The 22,981-nt window shown below is 42.5% G+C and overlaps 1 protein-coding gene across 3 annotated transcripts in view; it reads right to left on the reverse strand.

The window, feature by feature from the left end:
- Nucleotides 1-22,981, reverse strand: part of Ptprg (protein tyrosine phosphatase receptor type G) — a 766,544-nt gene that overhangs the window by 123,122 nt on the left and 620,441 nt on the right. For all 3 annotated transcript variants that reach the window (XM_008827507.3, XM_008827508.3, XM_029560833.1), the window contains 2 exons: nucleotides 22,235-22,392; nucleotides 9,558-9,750 (listed from right to left, as the gene is read on the reverse strand). In XM_008827507.3, coding sequence (XP_008825729.1) covers nucleotides 9,558-9,750; nucleotides 22,235-22,392 — 351 coding nt within the window. The remainder of the gene's footprint in view (nucleotides 1-9,557; nucleotides 9,751-22,234; nucleotides 22,393-22,981) is intronic.

Here is a 22,981-nt window from a genome sequence, read left to right on the forward strand (position 1 = left end):
CCTCACTTGCACTATAGAAGGCTTGTCTACGTGCTACTCAGCCACCTGGTATAAGGGAAAGCACAGTGCAAAACTGAATACCTTTCTGTTAGCTCCAGGTGGCTCACACTATCTTATGCAAAGATTACTTAGGCGCACATATCCATTTAAAGTATGCATGAATTAATTTTTCAGTCTTGTCTGAGAGTTCACAAAGGGAGTTTGCCCTAAGATCATGTCTGTCCGGCTTTATGGGGTTCATTCATAACTAGGGCTTACTTACTACTAAGCGCTGCTAAGCACTTGCTTGTTAGCAGTGTGCTCAGGGACTTTGATAATCTTTAAGTGACTAAATTTACCATTTGAGAATCTAATCAATGCACTTTGGTCATTGGAAGCAAAGTTGTTTCATAAGAAATTTACAACTGAGAATCGAATCCCTGTCTAACCCACACGAAGGGGAGGTTACAGTGAAGATTAGCTGGGGCTTTAGTGTGTACTCAAGAAGTATCTGAATAGACTAAAAAATCCTAAAAATCCTTAGCCCTGAGAATCACCGAGGATTCATTCTTTGTATTTCACTGTTTTTTTTTTTTTTTTAAGAGTTGTAAAAGAACTAGATGTGTGTGCCCAGTCAGACTTCGCCATGTGGACCCTAAACGCCCCCATCGTCAAGACTTGTGCGGAAGATGCAAAGGCAAACGCCTGTCCTGTGACAGCACGTTCAGCTTCAAATATATCATTTAGCAAACATCAAAAATGGTTAGGCTAGATGGGGCTAATGGAGCAGACAAGTAAGCTTCCTCCCATGGCCCTTCTTTCCACCTCTCCCTTCTCAAATACTTTGTGAAAGGCAGTATGTTTTGACAAAGCCTGCAAATAAAGGTATTGCAAAAAACAATTTGAGGCTTTCAGATCCAATTTGAGGAGAGCTTGTACTGAAAATCTGGACCTGTCACCTAAACTTTAACATCTGCTAAGGGCATAGAGCTTGTCTAGGCTTGGTGTGTGCACATATGTTTGAAGGTAAGGCAGAGTGTGTGTGTGTGTGTGTGTGTGTGTGTGTGTGTGCACGCACGTGTACATGTGAACATGCTCTACGTTGGAATATAGTCTTCCACCTCTCTCAACCTTATCTTTTGAGGCAAGGTCTTTCACTGAATCTAGTGCTTGCCAATTTGGCTAGGCTGGCTGGTAATGACCTCCAGGGCTGCTTCTGTCTCGGCCTCCCTCTGCTGGGATCATAGGTGTTTGCCTCACCATCAGATCCTCATGCTCCAACAGCAAGTCCTTTACCCAGTGAGCCATTCCCATGATGGTCACCTTTGCTTTTTGTGCCTAGAATTGATCACAGTAGCTGCTCAACAAATGTGTGTGATGAATGAACAGCAAGTCCCGGCTGAAGACATTTTGAAAATTAAATGAAACATATGTGAATGGAAAGAGGCCAGCACAGTGTCTGGCACATGCCAACCTCTTCCTGGGCATAGCTCCTCTCCTTGATAACCTTTCAAAGGCAGCTGGAGACACACAGGAAAAGAAATGTACTGTTCATCAAATATGAAGGAAAATAGGCAATGTTGATTCTGGTTTGAATATAGCTTGTCTCCACTGAAGCCCCTATCAAGAAATGGTTCTCAATGTAACATGCGGGTGCTGTAGGGTGGGGAGGCCTTAAAAGAGGAGGGGCTCTACCGTCAGTAAAGGATTAGTGTAGTTTTCTGGGAAACAGGTTAGTTTTCAAGAGAGCTGGCTATGAGAAGGCAGGTTTGCTTTTTACCTTTTCTCTCTCTAGCATGCCTGCCTGCTTTAGTACCAAAAACAGAACTGTTCCTGAGTCCCTTACTAGAAGCTGGGTAGATTCCAACCAACCTCTTTTTACAAACAAATTACCCAGTCTCAGGTATTCTGCTATAGCAACAGAAAACAGACAGAGACAATATGATGTGAAATGACCACAGAACACTAATAAGTCAAGCAATCAAAGACAACCCACACCGACTCATATTATATACAATTACAGGAATCACGAGGTGTGCAACATTTAAAGATGTTTGATCCTATGGTGTTTTGAGTTTTAAATCAGGGCTAGATCCTGACATCCCATTACCTACTCCCAAAGTTTAAAAAAAATAGTATTTTTTTCTTTTCAAAGAAAGGGGTTAAATAACAATTCTCTGAAGGACTACATGAAAAATAGGGCTTTTTTCTCCTTAGCACTTTCCTACCCTAAGAGTGTCTGGAATCAACAAATTTTTAGAAGAATTTGTGGGAGGGGCAGCTGCCTACAAAAAAATGAAATGTTCATATCAGAACTTCTTTTAATAAGATAAAGTAATTGAAGCTCGTTAATGTGAGTGGAGAGGATCACACCGAAAATAGAACAGTAACATTTTCTCCAAAAATAGCAGAAAACCATGATCTCAACGTCAAACTCTTTCCAAAGCAATTGTGAATTTACTTGTTTGCTCATTTTGGTGGAAAATGTTAGCTTCTCCCTCAATGTATTCTGACTTAAAACAGGCAGTGTGTCCTTAAAACTGCTTTTAACCTAACCAAAGCAGGAAGTGATCTTTAGCTCTGAGATTGCAGCTGAAGATGAGATCCCCTTTGTCAGCAGGTGCAAAATGCACTTTTTACAAACCAAGGCACCGGCTTGTGCCGCGGAAGGGTATACAGGCAGTCATGGCCTCGCTACTTCCTCTGCCTTTATTACATTATACAGTGTCACTTTAATTAAGCCATCAAATCAAATTATCGGATCAAGTGGTTTTGATTCCACTGCGGGTTGAACAGGTTTCGTTAAATTAATAAACCATATGTTTCGTTTGTTAGAGGCAAAGTTATTTTTCTCCAATCACTGTTCCAAAATTCTTCACAATAGACAGTATTCAACACTTAATCACAGAACGCTCTTCCATGTGCCTGGGATGGGCTGCAGAACAACTGAAATGACAGCCCATTAAATCCTAAAGTCTCTCCAAGTTATTTACCGACAAAGGGCAGAGGAGCAAATTGGATGTCCCTTGAACAATCCACTGAGCCTAAATATTGTTTCTATTTATGGGAACGAAGGCTTTGTGTTTTTATGGATGGCATCCATTATGTCTTTCTTCAGCAACAACACAGTATTAGGATGACTGTTCCTCCCGTTTTCTTTCGTGCCTATGCCTCTCAAGCTGGATTAGCGGCAGACTGCATTCTGTTTTCTTCCTTCTGTTGTGGCCAATCTTCCTGAAAGAGGACTGACAGAGGGTGAGTGAGGGTGCCTTTGCTAGGCACCTGACCAGTGCCCTCTAATTAAAGATCAAGTCATGGGACCAGGAAGGTAAGGAGACTCTGGTTACACCTCTGATGTGAAAGATGATCAGGTACTAAGGCAAAATAGTAAGGAGCGGGTAATTAAGTTAAAAAAAAAATCTCTCTAAACAGAATGTAAAAGCAAAGCCTAATCAATTCATAGTTATAGTCAGTACTACCATTAATGGGGAGGGGACTGGAGATGAACCCCCCTGGCCTCCTGCAAGCTGAACACAAGCTCTACCATTGAGCTACATCTCTAGCCATTAAATGTTTACTTTAAATCTCATTTACCATTTCTCCATCTTACTGTGATACATTCTCTAGAGCAGGGGTCAAAACCGGATTCCCAGGACACATCTGTTCTGGACCTATTTGTGTAAATGAAGTGTTATAGGAAGACATTTTCTATACCTTGTCATTGACATATTGTCTGTGGCTGCTTTGGGGCCTCAGTGACAGACCTGAGTAGTTGCAATACAAATCATATGGACCGTAGAGTCAAAAATAGTTATTATCTGGCCCCCAACCAAAAAACCTTAATGATAACGCCTGCCTTATATAATTCATTTATTTTTCTTTCTTCTGTGACAACAGCATCACAAATGCATAAAGCATCACAGCTTCCTTGAGGACCCAGAACTTCCGACAGAGATGTGCTAGAGAAAGCCAATCAGATAGGCTTTGTTCTCCTTGAATCACCAGAAGATTACAGCACATCAACCGACTTGTAGAATCTTTATTTTGCATTGCCTCTTTCCTGTTATCTCTCCAAGACCAATCACGACAGCTCCATGAGCTGTCTGATCACCACGAGTATCTGTGCAGTTTCTGCCTGCAGCGCAGTTGAATTACACCATTTGTCTTAGGGAAAAAACAGAGAGAGGTACATTTGGCCAGGTAGAGTTCTATGGCACGTACATCTAAAAGCAAACTGTGGCCATCCTTAGTCATTAAGGAAATGGAAATAAAATCCCAAAGGTAAAATGACACATCCTTACGTGTGTGGGCAAAATAAAGAAGATGGCACAATAACAAGTGTTGGCAAGAACAGGACACAGTAGAACCTCCACAAACTATGGATGGGAATATGGATGGGTGCTGCCACTGTGGAAAAAGGCAAGGCAGGTACTCAAAACCATACAGAGCTATGATACGAACCAGTAGTTCAACCCCTGACTATCTAAAAGAACTCAAAGAATAAGCTCACACAAAACCTTGACAGATGTTTACAGTGGCACCATTCATAATAACCCCCAAACTGAAAAGCTCAAAATGCTCATATCACATGAATGAACAGAATGTTGTATGTCTATATAGTGCATATTATTTGACCATATAAAGGCACTTATTTCTGATACATGTTCCATACACATATATTACATTAAGTGAAAAAAGTCGTATTCTATAATCTGTTTATATGAAATGCCCATACAAGCAGGAAGTACATGTGTGGTTGCCAGAAGGAGAGGAAAGGTGTGCTAGGAAAGGAAGAGAGGATAGAAGTAACTGTTGAAGGGGTGGAGTTTCTTCTTGGAGTAATGAAAGTGTTCTGGAACTAGACAGCAGATATCATTCCATAATTTGGTGAGCACATGAAATCTACTGAGTGGACACTTAAAATAATAAACTTCTTGGTCTGTGAATTAAATTGTAATAAAGCTATTACTAAAAACAAAGGCACAACTCAGCAATTAAAAGGAATGATCTGCAGATACCCTAAAAAATGGGGATAAATCCCTAAATCCTAATAACACTGGAAAAACAAAAACAGATCACGGTTGCCTTGGGTTGGGGATGCAAGAAAGAAGTGGCTATAAATGAGAGTTCAGGGTGACGGAAATGTCCTAAAACTGGACTGCAGTGATTGTTGTACAAGTACAAATTCACTAACAATTATCAACGATACATTTGCAATGGTAGAATTTTATGTCATGCAAATTATGCCTACATTTTTAAAAGCTGTTTAAAAACAGAAAGATCAGGCAAGCTGGAGATGTGGCTCGGTAGTTGAGGACTTGCTTAGCATGTGTGAGGCTCTGGGTTTAATCTCCAGGATCTCAAAATAAAGGAATAAATAATCAGAATCTTTCCTATACTGTAGAGTAGAAGTATGAAAAAATGTATATAACACTTTGGGAAACTGGGGATGTTTAAGCAACACCAAACAAGTGTATTAGAAAATGTGGCCTGGGTATATCTCCATTAGTCAAGTGTCTATATACTCATTAAAAAGCCCAAGAATTTTGCATAATCATTGAAACTTTGAAAAAAAAACCTCATAATCATGTACACTGTAGGGAGAACCACTTTCTGGAATAGTCACATGATAGAATGTAGCCATCAGAATGGGCAGACTACTATTCCACACAACATCACAGATAATTCTCAAAACAGACGTGGAGCAAACACACAAAAGAGGACTCTTCAGAGATGATATGCTGAGCACACGCCATCTGGTGGTGGTTACCATTGGGAACACACATCAGAAAGTGGGTGTGGATGATCCTGGGATACTGTGGATGGAACTTGCTTGATCTGAGTGTTTGTTATTCAGGAGGATTTAGTTTGTGTTAATTCATCAAGGTGTGCACATATTACATGCATACTTTTCTAGAAGCGTGTAATAATATTTCTAAAGAGTTCAGGAAATGTTATGCCAAAATATGCTACTTTGGACTTCAAAGTGAGGGCATCTGGGGAATGATAAAATGCAGGAGGGGCTTTCTCTGGGTTCTCCTTGTCTGCATAACAACAGATGTTACAAAATGATCAATGGTCATGAATCCCTTCCGCAGAAACTAACTGGGGAAGACTCACTTGCATCACAGAAGCGGAGACTGACGGGCACCACATCAGATGTGCATGCTTTTGAGAAATCACTTTTTCCCCAAGTTTCTGTGTTCTCTGTCACCGCTTATCTATGAGGAGGTATCTATATAAGCTGCATGTCCTGGGAACTCGAGTTCGTGAAATGCTCTAGTACATATAATAAATGTTTAGAGTCCATCTCCTGTTCATCTGTATACTGTCAGCATGTGGCAGGGGAGTTGGGTGAGGAGAAGAGGCAGCAAGACTAACACATGAAAGCAGCTAGTTGACAGAAAGACGGAGACCCCTCCCCACCTGGGCCACACAGTGAAACAGCAAATGCAAGAAAAACCCCATGTCTGCTGGGCGTGGTGGCGCATGCTTTTAATTGTAGCACTTGGGAGGCAGAGGAGGGCGGATCTCTGTGAGTTCAAGGCCAGCCTGGTCTACATACCGAGTTCTAGGCCAGCTGGGACTACAGGGAGACCCTGTCTCAAAAAGACCAAAAAAAAAAAAAAAAAAGAAAAGAAAGAAAAGAAAAGTCCCATTTTTGAATGTGGGAAGAGGCAAGTGATCTATAAGGGGCCCTGACAGTAAGACAGGACTTAAGGACTTAATAAACTATTTCTATTACTATCCACCCCCCCTCTCATCCATGTGCCTCTAGAAAGATCAGGAATCATTTTAATATTTACTCATTTTAAGGGTTAGCAATGGACATGGTTAATATTCACAGCAAACCTTGAGGAATGAACTTGAGTTTATGTTTAAGGATGGTCCACAGCTTAGAGCACATTCAGTGGAGGGCCTTGTTCTCTTTGACACTTTAATAAGGGAACCATCACCCTCTAACTGTCCTGGATGATGGACGCCTCGCTTTCCCTCTGCACAGCTCATCTATCCAGCATCTGCTTGGTTCAGTCTTCAGGGAAGAGCTTTGTTACTGTCATATTCTCGGCATTTCTGAGCTACCAGATCTTGAGTTCCTCTTGATCCAGATTTCTCATCCCTTGCATGACCTCTGCAGAGACTTCTCACAAAAGAGTGAATGAACCCCGAAGAGCCCTGCTCCCCGCAAGCTCTCCTGGGAAAAAGCCTTCAAGTTGAATTATTTTTAGCTAAGTTTAAAAAAAGTTAGCCCAAGTGAGGTTTTCTATGCCCAATCCTGAAGCACCTCACAGATTTGTGAGCACCACCATCAGCAAATGAGCTAGTGAGGCAGTATTAGCCCCCAGAGACGTGAACCTCAAGTCTTCCCTGAGGATACCTGGCCAGATGACCATCATCTACAAAAATCACAGACAGGTAACTGGAGAGATGACTCAGTGGTTAAGAGCACTGGCTGCTCTTCCAGAGGATCAGGGTTCAATTCCCAGCACCCACAAAGGGGCTAACAACCATCTGTAACTCCAGTTCCAGGGGATCTGACACACTCTTCTGACCTCCATAGGCATTGCATGACATGAGTGCACTTACATACATGTAAGCAATACACTCATACATGTAAAATAAAAATAAATAAATTTAAATCATAGACAGGAATGAAAGGATCAGATTCACCTACCCCTCTCCCCCAGGGATTGAACTCAGGACCATGACTCGTGCTAGTAAGTGCTCTACCACAGAGCTACGTGCCCTGCCCTGCCCTTCTCTCCTCTTTCAGCTCCATTTCAGATAGAGAGGCCTGGTCAGTGAGCTCATTCTTATTACCCAAGTGCATGTCTACATTTGAGGAATGCAATCTCATTCTTCAGAACCTATGAAGCTCATATGCTAATAATAACAGGGGCTGGGACACTCTTGGAACAAAACCCTCCCCAGAACTTACCAGAGAGAACACAGTCTACTTCTAGTGTTGATAAAGGATATAAGCTTTTCCTACATCATCCAAACTCACAATTCCAAAGAAGGAAAATACCACAAATATCCATTTCTTCATACCAATGCAAAAATTCCTTTTCCCTTGCTTCCTCCTCCCAAGGATTAGGCTTTGACCAGCCTCATTCCTCCAAGCAGCATGTCACAATTATAACACAGGCTGAAAGGAAAGGCTGAAGGAGGAGTTCCTGGGAGAGGATCTCATGTCTGTTTCACATGACAACTCAGAAATGAAAAACCTTAAGATGTTAGAAAGTAATATACACATGCTTATCAGACACTGGAATGAAACTCATCTGGAGTTTAAGAAGCAAGTGGCTTCTGGAAGGGGTTCAAAGCTGAAGTCAGAGTGCTTGCTCAGTATGGGTATGAACAGGAATCCTGCATGCTGGGGTGCTGGGAGCGATTCAAAGATGCTGATATTTCTGTTCAGAGAAAATTCCTGATCTCAACAGAGAAATAGTTAAAGGTAGGGATGTAGCTCAGTAGGTAGAGTTTTTGGCTACAATGCACAGAGCCTTGCTTCTATCTCCAATAACACGTAAACCAGAAGGCATGGTGGCACATGCCTATAATCCCAGCACTTGGGAGGCAGGGGCAAGAGGGTCAGAAGTTCAAGGTCATCCTTATATATATAGCAAACTTCAGACCAGCCTGGACTATATGAGGTTCTGTTTCAAAAAATTAACAAACGAACAAAGAAGCAAAACACCAAGTAAGATGGCAATAGGGCTTGCTTCAGACACTGCTAATCACTTTGAAAGTACAAAATAAAATGGAGAGAGAATGACTGATGGAGTACCACTAGTCAAAAGAGGAATTTTAAAAAATTTATTATTTTATGTGTATAAGTGTATTGCCTGCATGTATGTAAGTGCACCCGTGTCATGCAATGCCCGCAGAGGTCAGAAGAGGGCATCAGATCCCCTGGAACTGGAGTTATGGAGGTTGTTAGTTCCTGTGCTGGAAATTGAACCCAGGTCCTCTGCAAGAGCACTCAGTGCTCTTAACCACTGAGCCATCTCTCCAGCCCTGAAATTTTTAACAAATCTAACGGAACCCATTTCCACATTCCTTCTATTATCTAGACAAGTTTATTTTAGCAGAGAAACATGCCCTCAACATCAAGTCCTAATTCTTGGCCAACTTTGACCTCTTTTTATTGACTTGTTTTTGCATGTGTGTGTGTTTAACATATGCAAGCTAGTGCATGTGCATGTGTGTGTATGTGGAGGCTGGAAGTCAACATCAGGTGTCTTCCTCTATCACTCTCCATCTCACCTACCTCTGCTTCCTGACTGCTGGGATTAAAGGCGTGTGCCCAGCGTCTCCACCTGAGTTTTTGAGTCAGGGCCTTTCATTGAACCTGGTGCTTGAACTGATTAGTTAGGCTGCCCGCCCAGTAAGCTCTGGATCGGTCCATCTCTGCATGCCTGTCCCCTAGGGCTAGGGTTATAGATGCATACAGATGCCTGGCTTTTATGTGGGTTCTGGGGATTCAAATTCAGGTCCCTTGTTATCTTTTTAACTTACAATAACTTATAATAAGGCACCTTTTTTCCAGGCCAGGGCACTCAATCATAATTTACCTTTAGAGGCTTCGGTCCCTAGTGGGTTGTCCAAGAAGTCTGTCGGGTCATGGTTCCAGGCATCGCGGACCGCTGACTTGGACACCACTCTGTCATTCAGAGCCTGCAGTGGTCGGAAGTTATTTCTCAGGTACTCCACTGACTTGACGTGGTCTTGCTGCTCCGTAGTGAAGATGGAATAAAAAGCTTCAAGCTGAACAGAAAACCAGAGGACAGGTAGAAAGAAACGCCAATCAGTAAAGTTATGTGATTAGAAGGCGGTGGGGGTGAGAAGAGCACAAGATGACAGAAAGTGCCCAGGCCGAGCTGATCCACCTAGCAGGCTGCTCCAGTGTCATGCGCTCTTTCCTGGCTGCTAATCAGGGTTATTCCCATCTGAGGGCAGGACAGGGCTCTCAGACCCACACATAAAACATTTAGGATTATAGAAAAGATCACAGACATATGGTAAGTATAGACTGTGTAGGTATAAACTTGAGCTCCATTGCTCACCTGCTCTGTGACCCCAAGCAAGTTGTTCCCCTTCTCTGAGCCTCCATTCTCCTTAAACAAAATAGTGCGATCATCATAGCATCTACCTGATAAGGTTTTGATCAACAAGATTGCTGACAAAACACCTCATCCATGTATAGCACTCAAAGTAGACCCTGATGCGCAGTAAGACCTTGATAAATATTAGTAATTTAATTCCTTTTTGGACTTAGGAATCAAATTCAGCAAGTCATGAAGATGCTCAGTGCTAAGTGCATGGGTAAGTTCAACTGCTCAAGTTCAAAATTTACCACATGGCTAATTGAGGACAAATTATTCAAGCTCTCTAAAAACTCAAAGCTTCCTTATCAATAAAGTGTTAATTGTAGAACCTACCTGGAAGGATTAAATCTATGTAGGTCACTCAGCGTATAGTAAACCTTTAGGATTAAATCTATGTAGGTCACTCATCACACAGTAAGCCTTTAACAAAGATCAGCTGAAATCATTTTCAATATGAAGAAACATCTTTCATAAGAATGTTAACAAAATTTTATTTTAATTAACTAATTTTGGGACAGGTTCTCCAAACTATGTAGAACAGGCTGGACTTGATCTCACATGGATCTGACTGCCTCTGCCACCTGAGTGCTAGGATTAAAGGCACATGCCACCACCTCTGGCCTAACTAAACTTTTAAAGAAAAGCAAAGAAAAATAAATGTAGCACTCCACAATTACAATTTCACCATCAAAAGGGATTTCTTTTGTAGACCTCAACATTGGCATCATTAAGAAAGGTCATTCTTTTATGTGTGAGAATGGAGCTGTGACTTGGCTGTCATCACACTAGAAAGGTAGTTTTGTCACCAAAGAAATGGACCATGATGTAGAATGCCCAGCCACCAAAAATACTAACTCTTTGAGTTAGGGGAATGAAGGAGAAAAGTGAGCTGCTTCTCTTCCCTAGGGCTCCTCCTGTGCCACACAGGAATGTGTGCCCTGGGAGAGGAAGGGCCAGGCAGCAGAGAGCTGGAAGGATGCTTTCCAGTCACATACCACGGGGCTGTTGGGCTGTTAGAACTTCCAGGAGGAAGGTAGCAGTACTACCAGTATATAAAGTTTTAAAAAAAAATTTTTTTTTTTTTTTAAAGAATACTTGGGGCTAGAGAGATGGCTCAGTGATTAAGAACACTGGTTGTTCTTGCAGAAGACCCGGGTTCGAATCTCAGCACCCACATGGCAGCTAACAACAGTCTGTAACTACAGTCCCAAGGGATCCAACAGCCTCTTCTGACCTCCATGGGCATTGCACGACATGGGTGCACTTACCAACATGCAGGCAATTCACACATACACATAAAATAAAATAAAATAAAATAAAAGGAAAAGAAAAAAGAATACTATCTGGATTTCTGTACATTCTGAGTGGGTAGTCATGTGGAGGCCTGGAGCTAGCACTCTTAGCTCAGAAAATGACCCAGAAAATGACCAGCTGCTGACATTCCCAAGGTGATTCTGGCTAAGTAAAATCATTTGAAAGCCTGGATCCACATAGCAAGACACCTCCCCACCAGGCCTACTGCTTATGTAGCGTGGTCATGGAGTACAGAGATCCCTTCTGCATTTCCACGTTTAACAGAACCACGGTATCTTCTCCAGCCCAGCAACACAGGCAGCCCAGAATGCCCACATGAGTTCACCATGAGTCGCGTCCCTTCTGTTGAGAATTTGCCTTCTTTCTCACTCTTCCATCTGAACTGTTTTATTTCTCTATAGTACAAAAAGGTAATAAACGACAGGAAAAAAATTAAATTGTTTCTAATGTCCAGATATAAGCCATTAAGCTGGAAACTATTAAAAGGGTTGAAAAGTCCCCTCAGCCCAGGATTCCAAAATCAGAAATCAGACAATGGAGAGACAGATGGAGATGGCGGGGATGAGGGGGGAGAGAGATAGAGATTTTTTTCTGATTTTCTCAAAGGAAATGACTTCCTAAAATTTTATGAAAGGAATTAGCTAAGACCCTCTGGAGATGGTCCAAGAAAAGTTCAACCAAAATGATTAAAAGGATAGAGAATAAATCATGTGAGGAAGGGCCAAAAGAGGTGGAATTTCTCAGCCTGAAGAAAAGGCGGGTAAGATGTAATTTGATTAAAGACCCTGGAATGTGGAAGATGCTGACCTGCTCTTCTCCATGTCCAAAGAAGGCCAAATAAAAGGAAATTGGCTTAAATCAAAGCCACAGAGACATGAGTCCCACTTTCATGGTGATATATATACATTTCCAACAGGATTGGGCTGCCACAGACAGTCATATAGTGTGTATTCTGGAAGAGACAGTAGTAGTCTGTCCTAAAATATGCTAATCTTTGAGGAACCAGAAAAGAAGGACCTAGAACACTGTCAGCCAACACTTGTTTATTCTGTAGAATATTTGCTTTTCTTTCCCAGCTACCATTTAGTTCTAAAACGTTTATTTCTGATGCCTCAGGAAAGAATTAGTCACATAACTGTAAAAAGAGGGAGGCTGTGAAATAAAGACAAAAATGCCTTCGTTTACATTACTCTTCAGCTTAATGACATGAGCCAGCCTAAAAGTTCAGGATGCTCCCTTGTCATTTAGTTAACTCCCCCGCAAACTTTGAAGGAAGGACGTGATGGCTTTGAGTAAACTGGTGACCTGACAGATATATTGTCAACTGGATCATAGCTTCTCTTGACAGTCACACAAAAGGGTTCACTCAAGAAGACAGACTTTGCAGGCTTATGAAATGCCCTTTGGTAGGCAGGCAGCATTCTCTAAACTCTGTCATTTCTCTAAAAGGAATGGAAATCACCAGTGGTCCATCCCTCTGGTAATGGCCACTGTTGGCCATAGAGTATAAATTTCCTTGATTCTTGGACTAGGCCAGAACTCTACTGATACATCCTCCACAGCCGCTTCATGCTGTCCCTAGATCCTCATCCTTGCCTTGGGCCTCTCCTCTTTTTCAATTCCAAGGAAAGCCACAAGACCACCAGGAGAAGGCATCCCTAGAGTTGTGTGTCATGACAGCCTCTAGTAACCCTGGAGCCATAGGACCAGCCATTTAGACTTGTGTCTCTCTGGGGCTCTGAACAGTGTACACATTTGATGCTTGATTTGTTAGACCTTCCAGATCTAGTTAGAAGTAACACAATGATCCTTTAAAATTGTATATCCGATTGTGCCATACCTCTATTCTGGGGCTGGAGAGATGGCTCAGTGGTTAAGAACACTGGCTGCTCTTGGAGAGGACCTGGGTTTGGCTCTCAGCACCCACATAGCAACTAACAACCATCTGTAATTTTAGTTCCAGGGGATCCAACACCCTCTTCTGACCTCCATGGGCATTGCATCACACAGATGCACTTAACACAGATGCAGGCAAAACACCCATATACATTAAAAAAATGATAAAATATTTTTTAAAAATCTGTTTCAAAATCCTAAGGTGTGGTCTTGGCCAGTTTTAATCATTATATCTTTTTTTTTCTTTCAGTATGTGTATATACATGTATGTATACTGTGTATGGATACACATGGAAACCACAGGCTGATGGTGGGTGCCTTCTTTGATAGCTCGACACTATTTTTTTGTTTTGTTTTGTTTTGTTTTGAGGCAGGGTCTCCCTGTAGCCCTAACTAGCCTGGAACTCATTATGTAGATCAGGCTGGCCTCGATGTTACAGAGATCTGTCTGCCTCTGCCTCTGCCATTAAAGGTATGTCCCACCACGCCCAGTCCCACTTTATTTTTTGAGACAGGGCCTCACACTGAAGGTAGAAGTACCAATTTGGCCAGACCAGCTGGCAAGCAAGCCCCAGGGATCCTCCTCCCTCTCCTCCCTGGCACTGGGAGTCTAGGCGTACGTTGCAGTCCTGGCTTTTAAAGGGGTGGCTGGGGATCCAGATGCAGCTCTCATGATTGCAAGCACTTTACTGACTGAGCCATCTTCCCTTCCCAGCCCCTGATCTTTCTGTACTCCAATGTCCTTACAGTACGATAGTGTTAGCAGTATTTCCTGCCTCATGAGGTTTTTCTAATTCTTAAATGAGCTTCTATATATAAAGTGTTTGAAATACTTCCTTGAACAAGTAAGTGTTCAATAAATGTTATCACTCTAATTATTATTAATATTTTATGAGGAATGTAGTTAACTATGATTGTACTCTATGCTTACAACTTAGAGCAATTGAACAAGACACATCTGGTCTTTTCTTCCCTATTACATACATTATCAAAGTTATTGCCACATACTAGATAGTTTGTCAAACACTTTACAGAAATTATCATTTTTAAAACGCTCATTGTTAGCCTAAAAGAGTAACATCAGTAATATTCATATTGTTGACACTAGCAGCTAAAATCTACTGGACACTTATATGCAAGGCATTGTGCAAAACGTACCTGCTTTATCAAAGAAAACCTATAGAGGAGAGACATTACACAGTTTGCCCAAGGTCACACAGGAACCACCAGGTGAAGTCACTGGAAACTCATGCTGAGTGATTCAGTGTCTCGAGCACTCACCCGTGTCCTGTCACATGTAACAGGCCCACAGCGTAATGAGTGGAAGGGAAGCAAGCAGTGGGGGAACAGAACATGGTAATGGCAGAAGACCCAATTCCCGTTAGCTGATTCCAAGGCTGTTTCAGAAAGGGAACCCGACCCTGGGAACACAATCTATTTGCTCTCTTTTGTGCTCTGAAAGGAAACCAGATAAGGTCCAATTAGGTGTCATGAAGGAAACGGCAGGCATGAGGAGAATGGTCGCTACCTCACAAAGCCCTGGCTTCTATTCACCATACCCATTTCCAGAAGTAGGTAATAAACACATCTGAATTTATCTATACTTTAATATAACTAATGAAGTCTTTATCATTTAGTGAAAATAAATGAAATTTTTATTTCTATAATATTAAGTTGACTTTTTCACTTTTGAAGTGAATGTGTAAAACATTTCTTTCTTTTATCCCTGCTTGGGGAGTTGTAATTGCATTTTAACTGGTGCTGTTTCAAGAACAATTTTAACCTTGAATTGCAAATGTGTTGGCTGGAAGTGTATATAAATCATTTCAACTTAGTTTTTATTATAAAAGTATTACAGAGAATAATTAGTTTTTAATCTGTCGGTTTGAATCAAGGGAAAGTTGAAATCTTTTCATGCCATTTGTGTGGCGCCAGAGCTCTTGTCCACAAGATGTGGGGAGGGACCACTGTGGTTGAAGGGGAAAGATGAGAGAAAATAAAGAGTAATAGAATTAGGAGCATTAAAGGCTGGTATGCACAATATTGTAAGGGGAGGGTATACAACAGCTATTAAACAGAACCAGAGCCCATGATTAACACAACCAAAACCATGGGAAGCAACATTAGGAATGATCAGGTCCTAAGCTCCTGGAGACATTTGGGTTTCATTCAATGTTTCAGGCATGACAGGGCAGGCCCCATCTTGTTACCTCATTATTAGGCCAAGAATAACAATGGAGTATTAAATTCCCAATAGCCTGGAGCATCCCAAGTTGTACTTCCTGAACCACAGCTACAAAAAATGAAATCTGAGAATAGCTAGCTAAATGCAAGGCCATGTCCTTCCTGTGGTTCGAAGGTTCACATGAAGGCACTTACAGAAAGGCCTTCTGCAGGAAGAAAACAGCTTCACATAATTAACAAGGCATGCTCTCTGTGGGATTAAAGATGGCATTTTCACCCCACCATTTAGAGCTTCTCTCTATTCACATGCACTGTACATCATACGCTGTTGAATAGGAACCTTCTGAATTAAGTCGCTCACTAGTTGTCTGGCCTTGAGATAAACCGCAGAGCTGATGGCCAGACACACACTATCCCATTAGCTATGCCAAATTGAAATGATAATATTTTGGAATACTGGGTTAAACTATACAATTAAGATGAATTTGACCTGTTCCTATTTACAATTTTTTCAATATGTCTACTATAGAATTTAAGTAATATGTGGTACACTTTATTTCTATGGGACAGAGCTGCCCTGCAGATATAGTGATCATTTAAGTAGCACAGAAAACTCAACTAGTCATCTTCAAGCCACTTCCTCTGCTGTCAGGCACAAGGCTAGGCATTTCATGTACTTTTCACCTTTATGATGTCCCCATTGTCACCATTTTGCAGATGAGAAAACTGAGGCACCAGGTAGAGAAACTTGGCCAAAGGGTAATGGAGCCTGAGGCAGTTTGCCTCCAAAGTACAAGCTCTTAACTCCAAAGGTATGTTCTACTTTTCCTGACAGAGATAATGTCAGTTAAAAAAGATTCATGCAGGCACACACCTTTAATCCCAGCACTCGGGAGGCAGAGGCAGGTGGATCTCTGAAACTGAGGCCACCCTGGTCCACATAGCAAGTTCCAGGCCAGCTGGGGCTGCAGGGAGAACCTGTCAAAACAAAACAAAACAAACAAAACAAAACAAAACAAAACAAAACAAAAACAAGTTCATACAAACAAACTTTTGCTATTCAATCTAGCCAATGCTAGGAAAAAAAAAAAAAAGTCAAACATCCAAAGCAGACAAATGATACTTGGGTTTATTTATTGCCTTTTTGGGAGCATGCCCCAAACAACTAAATTTAGGCTGGAAAATCTATAGGAGGTGACAGTCAGTCACAGAAGGGGGCACTGGGACAATGGGTAAAGAAGCAGCATTTGGGAACCTCTGCAGGGCAATGAGGCAAATTCTGGCACTCTGAACTCCAGCGAATGTCTTCCAGCCTCATCCTGAGGGGGAATGCATTCAACAAACAATACATAATGCACGAAAATGTAAAAACAATGCATTAGAGGCAGCTGACTCCAAGCACGAGGTCGACTCCTTGAACCTCTCACTCTGAGACCAAAAAGTCAGTTTTGTTTGGTTGATAAGGTGATGGGACGACTTTTTAATTTGTTTCCTCTTTCCATTTTCATGTGTGTTTGCATACGTATGAGTGCACGTGTGTGGGGGTACATGTGCACATGTGTGGGTGTATGTGGTGGTCTGAGGTTGACGTCAGAAATCATCCTCAATTGCTTTTCCACCTTATTCACTGAGGCAGGATCTCTTAATCAAATCCAGAACTCAACAATATGGCTATTTTTGCTAGCCAGCTTGCTAGGGCAATTGGGGGAGGGGGGGTTATATTCCCTGCCTTTGATTTTAAAGGCTGGAATTAAGGCAGATTACCACATCCACTTGGCATTTATGTAGGTTTCTGGGGAATCTGAACTCTGGTCACACTTGTGCAACAAGCACTTTAACCGCTGAGCTATCTCCCCAGTTCCATGATTTTCACCTGATATTTACTATAATGTTTAATGGAGTCACATAAACGGCACCAACTAAGCTGTCAAGAGATTTCAACAGTCAACCAAGCTGCCAAGGAATTTCACTGGAAAACACTATATTTGGGTTTAATTTACAAGCCAGAGAGCAGTTCAGTGGCTAGGGATGGTTAGAATGTCCATCTGGAATCACAGAAGCAAGTGAAAGAAGAAATTTAAGCACTTGCTCATGTGTGCTCTGAATGACTTCAAAGAAACCCACATCTCCAGCTCCAGTCTTACGAAGAATATGCTCTTATCGGCTGCCTGTAGTCACTCACACTGGATGAGTGGGAAGACAGACAAGAGAGGCCATTAAGAAATAGAGGAACTGGGATTTGAAAGACCTGGAATGCTTTCTTCCCGCTAGAGGCAGATGTGGAATTCCTAACTACTTGGCTTTTCCAAATTGGCAGTTCGCCTTTCTGAAATGAACATTCTGTGCTAACTTCAGAAAGAATGTCGGCAGGATCAGGGTGGGAAGGTCCGAAGCGGTAATACTTGGATAGCTGACACTTTCCTTTCTGGGGTATGACGCAGCTGTGGCCTTTGCAAAGCTGGCCAGCAAGGAACCAGCTCAGACACAGCAATAGGAGCCTTTTTCCTCCCTTGGGAGAGAGATGGATGTAGGAAGCAGGGTCTGATAAACTGAAGTGTTATCTGAAGACAGTTTGTAATGAAGAAATTAGGAAACAAGTAAGGTTTCTTTTTCTTTGCGTGTCTCTAATATATACCTTCTAAGGCATGTGTATCAGAAAGCAAAGTAAATGCCTGCATTACTCTCCTTGCATGTCCTTGTGGTAGAAAGGACAAGATATCAACACCGTACTTCCTAAAAGCTCTAGTTACCAAATGTCAAAACGCTTCAAATCCACAAACACATTTCAGACATCCACACCCCCAATCTGTGCCTTTTGTTTACCTAGTAAGTATCTACCCATGGAGGACAGAAGAGGCTGTCAGATCCCCTGGAACTGGAGTTATAGACAGTTGTTAGCTGCCATGTGGGTGCTAGGATTCGAACCTGGGTCTTCTGCTAAACAAAAACAGTTTGTGCTGATGGCTCTCAAGTCACCCTAGCTAGCCAATCCCCTTATCTCTCCCTCTACCTGAAATCCCACAAAAAAAGTAGGCAAACCTGTATTTCTCATCTTCATTAGTTTAAGCATTTAAATCTTTGACGACAGAAGCATTTATCTTAAGTAACAAAAAGGGTCCCTTTAAAAAAATCAACAGCATTCTTTCTTCAACCCTATGGAATTAAATATTTGGACTGCAATTTTATTTTTTTTAAATAAAACAATGTTGGCTTCGCCATTAGGAAGAAAACTTGTTTCTATATAATTATCTCCTTAAGGCTGGCAGATCCTGTTCAGAAACCAAATTGCAGGTCCTTCCTTTTTTGTCAGAGTGTGAATTAAAAGGAAAAACATCCTCAGAGAAAAATGGCTGCTAAAAGCATAAAAACCCAGTGTGATCGTGTACCTTGGGGCCACACCACCTAGCTTTGCAGGAAGGATAAAAGGTTTGACCTGCCCAGACATCCTCCTGTAGCTTCTGTTCCAGGTAACCCCAGATGCTTTGTTAGAATACCCAGCACCTCTGGTGATTTAGTTAAGGATAGACATGTGACTCAAGGCCAGACATTGGTTGGCTAAGGTCTTCTCAGATTCATCTTCTTGAATCCTTTCTTGACAGAATACCTGACTTTAGCCAGCTATTGCTAGTTCTTGACATTGAAGGTCAACCGAGCCTAGTATAAGCATCAGGGGCCACAGAACCAAACAGAAAACAAGCAGGAAGCTGGGCTTTCCAAAAGTACAGGATCAATCACTGAACAGTGTTAGAAGCTCCCTGATTTATGAGACCATGTAGGTCTGCACAACAAACAAAATCCAAGGCTTTACTTTCTAGTTAGAAGTCAGTCCTGCGCCAGAAGACTCACATAACCTCATCTTAAAACACCAGCCCTGATGACTGCGTCTCCAAAATTCTCCTTCTTCTTGAGTTACTTGATGTAACCTTTCTTTTTTTTTTTTTCAACTCTTTTTTCTAAATATTTTATTATTTTTATTTTATGTGTATGCATGTATTGACTGCATGTAAGTAAGTGCACCCGTGTCGTGCAATGCCCATGGAGGACAGAAGAGACTGTCGGATCCCCTGGAACTGGAGTTACGGACAGTTGTTAGCTGCCATGTGGGTGCTGGGATTTGAACCTGGGTCTTCTGCAAGAACAACCAGCATTCTTAACCGCTGCACTATCTCTCCAGCCCCTATAACCTTTGTTTCTTATGTCCAAAAAAGGCCTAGCCAGAACACCACCTAGCCTTCTTTCTCTTGCTCCCTATTCCGTGACCTCTGCCTTGCTGTAAGAAAATCTTTGGGCCATTCCCCAAGAACAAAACATTGCCAGCTTTGTTTTTAGTTACAGTACTAGTAATCATTTCATTCCAGGACTTCTTTCCCTTCTTTCTAGCTCACTGCTGCCCATAGCTGTAAGGCTGGTGGAGTGGGGAAGGGGTCACAGCTCAGAAAGAACCTAAGAGAACCCTCCATTTCAAACAATCTGGCTAGTGGTTCCAGCCTCCTTCCTTATAGGCCTCCCATGAGCTCCTGGCTTTACTTTTGGAGAACTGCACAGAAGACATCTTATTTTCTTTCAGTGCAGGGTGAGCTCTAAACACTATTACAGCAGGGCATGGTGGCATACACCTTTAATCCCAGTACTCAGGCATGGTAGCATACACCTTTAATCCCAGTACTCAGGAGGTGAATTTCCATGCTTTCAAGGTCAGTCTGATCTACATATCCAGTTCCAAGAGTGAGACACTGTTTAAGAAAAAAACTGTATTTATTTATTTCATGTGTGTGTGTAGTCAGAGGACCATCTGTGGGAATTGGGTCTCTCCTTTCATCAAGTGTGTCCTGGGGATCGAACTCCTGCCATTAGGCTTGGTGGCAAGTACCTGTCCCAACTGGGCTATTTTGAGGGCCCCAGGTTGAACTTCTGACAACAAAAACGTGCTTTCCAAAAAGCACCCCCTCCACTGTTACTCCTTGAGAGGTGATTTTAGGGTCCCTCACTATACTGGCAGCACCCTTCCTCTGCCAATGCCCCAATCCCACTTCCGTTTCTCAAGTTTCTATCCATGATTAACTGCTTGGCCTGGATCCTGCCTTCCAAGGAGATCAGTTCAGACCAAATCCAGAAGAAAGCAGTGCAGTGAAGGGTCAGAAACACAGGGTTTTAGAATCGGATGAAGCCAATTGTGATTTCCTGATTCACCATTCATTACCATGGACACTCACATGGGATCCAGTCTCCTTGGTGTGATGCCCTGTGTGTGTCCTGTCAGCACAGTACTCACTCTCAATGCGGCTGTCACTGAGTTTGGCATTCAGAAAGAGCTGTGTGGTTTGGACAGGAAGTACCCCCTACAGGGCTCAGGTGTACAAGACCCCAGCTGGTGGTGCTACTGAGAAGTGACAGGGTCAAGAAGGAACCAGCTATATCAATGGCTTAACACACTGATGAGTTACTTTACAGCTAAATAGGCTGTTGGGAGGTGGGCCAAGCAAGAGGAAGGAGGTTGCTAGAGATGTGCCTTTGCTGTCCAGTCCCCAGTCATTCCCACTGCTCCGCACTTGCTGATCAGCTGTCTTCAGCACACTCTGCTGGCTAGACCTAGAGCAATGAAGCCAGTAGATCATGAGCTACAATCTGAAACTTGGGAGTCAAAATAAATCTTTCTTCCTTCAAGCTGGTTGGTTCAGGTAGCTGGACACGATGAGAAAGGGAGCCGAGCACAGAGCTCGGTCAGAGGTGCATTTTCTTCTACCTCTTTGAGTATAAGGAGCTCTTTCCTCAAATGTGGGCCGGCTGAGTGCTCAAAACATGGTCCCACAGACAGACACCGTGGCATTGTTACCAGCTGTGTGATCCCAGGCAAGTTACTTACCTTCCATGGTCTTCTCATCTCCTCCATAAAGTAAGTATATAAATAATACCTACTTTCTAAGACTATGGACCATGAACATTAAATAGGGAAACACAGAGCTTGGCTGTATTGTGTCTTTGATATATCACCATGGACTAGCTGTTATTTCCTCAAGACCAAATTCTAAGCAAAACTTCACTTCATGCCTGCAATTTTCCTGCAACTGTTATGTAATTTGTAGCCAAGAGATCTTTTTTCAGGTTTAAAACTTTTTTTTTTAAATGCAACTTTAATTGAATTTCTTCTTTGGTGATTTCATATAGGTATAAAATGCATTCTGATCATTGTAAACCCCTTCCACTCTCTAATCTCCCTCACACACCTATTACTCCCCTCCGCTCTTTCCCACATTCATGCCTGTTTATTTGTTGTTTGTTTGTTTGTTTAGAGTCCTGCTGAGTTTGGCCAGTATTGTCTGTGTGAGCATGAGCCTGGAATTATCCATTGAAGCCTGTGGGCTCCTCAGCGGATCTGCAACTGAAGGGAAGGCTACCCCTCCCCTAGAATCCATCAGTAGTCAATAGTTCAGCAGGGAGACATAGGGCCCAGAGAGCCCCTCCTGAGTCCTAACTGACTGCTCAGGGGCCCAGTCTTGTGCACGGCCACAGCATGTGGCCACGGCTGCTGTGAGATCATGACTGCATTGTGCCGGGCCCGGAAGACAGTGCTGAAAATCACATTTTATATTTTGTTCTTCTTGGATTTAAAAACAGACATTGGAAAGATGGAAGCAATCGATACAGAGAATTAAACAAAACCCCCGACTGGTCATACCTAGCTACGTAAGTAGGTCATGTCAATGCAAAACTAGTCAAGATGAAGATCACACACAAGGAAGAATGTTTACCTGATGGTAGGAGATGGGGACAGGTTTCCGGAAGACAATCCACTCCACAATTTCACTGCACGGAGGGGTGGTCAAGGAGCCTGTATAACGGTAGTAGCTCCCCAGAGAGGCAGGCAGGAGGTCCCGGAGGATGAAAGGATCCAGGAAGGTCTCCTTCTCTGTTTGGGGAGATAGGCAAAAAGAAAACAATTGTAAGCATATCACACCTCAGATGAATAATCAAAGCACACAGGCCCCCTGGTACCCCATCCAGGCCTGCGTCTGTACTCCTAGAAACATGGTACTGATACAAGCACACCCTACCATTTCCTAAGGACAAGGTTCCAGAATGAGCAAGGGAGAGCAGCATGGCGGACCCTCCCGCACCCCAGGAAACAGAACACGTCAGCATGGTGAAGACTCTGAGTCCTACAGAAAAGGAAACAAGCGGACTTTGTCTCACTTACCCTTTCTTACTCTTGCTTTACAACAGAAGCTTTCTCTGTCTAGCACCTGTGAACTGATAACCAGTGGAACAAACTTCGGGGCAAAATGAGAGAAATGCTATGAAAAACAACAGAAGCCTAGGCCTGCAATGACTTCTGCTTCCCAAACTGGCCACACTCATGAATTCAGTAAAGGTGCGATGGTTCCATTACGAGCTTGACTGAATCAAGCAGCATAATAGGACAGTACTGGAGCACACCTTTGGGTGTGTCTGTGAGGATGTTTCCAGAGAGAATTAACGGGGGGGGGGGGGGGGGGGGG

The sequence above is a fragment of the Nannospalax galili genome, unplaced genomic scaffold (assembly GCF_000622305.1).
Source record: "Nannospalax galili isolate Female #2095 unplaced genomic scaffold, S.galili_v1.0 scaffold91, whole genome shotgun sequence".
Taxonomy (NCBI): Eukaryota; Metazoa; Chordata; class Mammalia; order Rodentia; family Spalacidae; genus Nannospalax; species Nannospalax galili.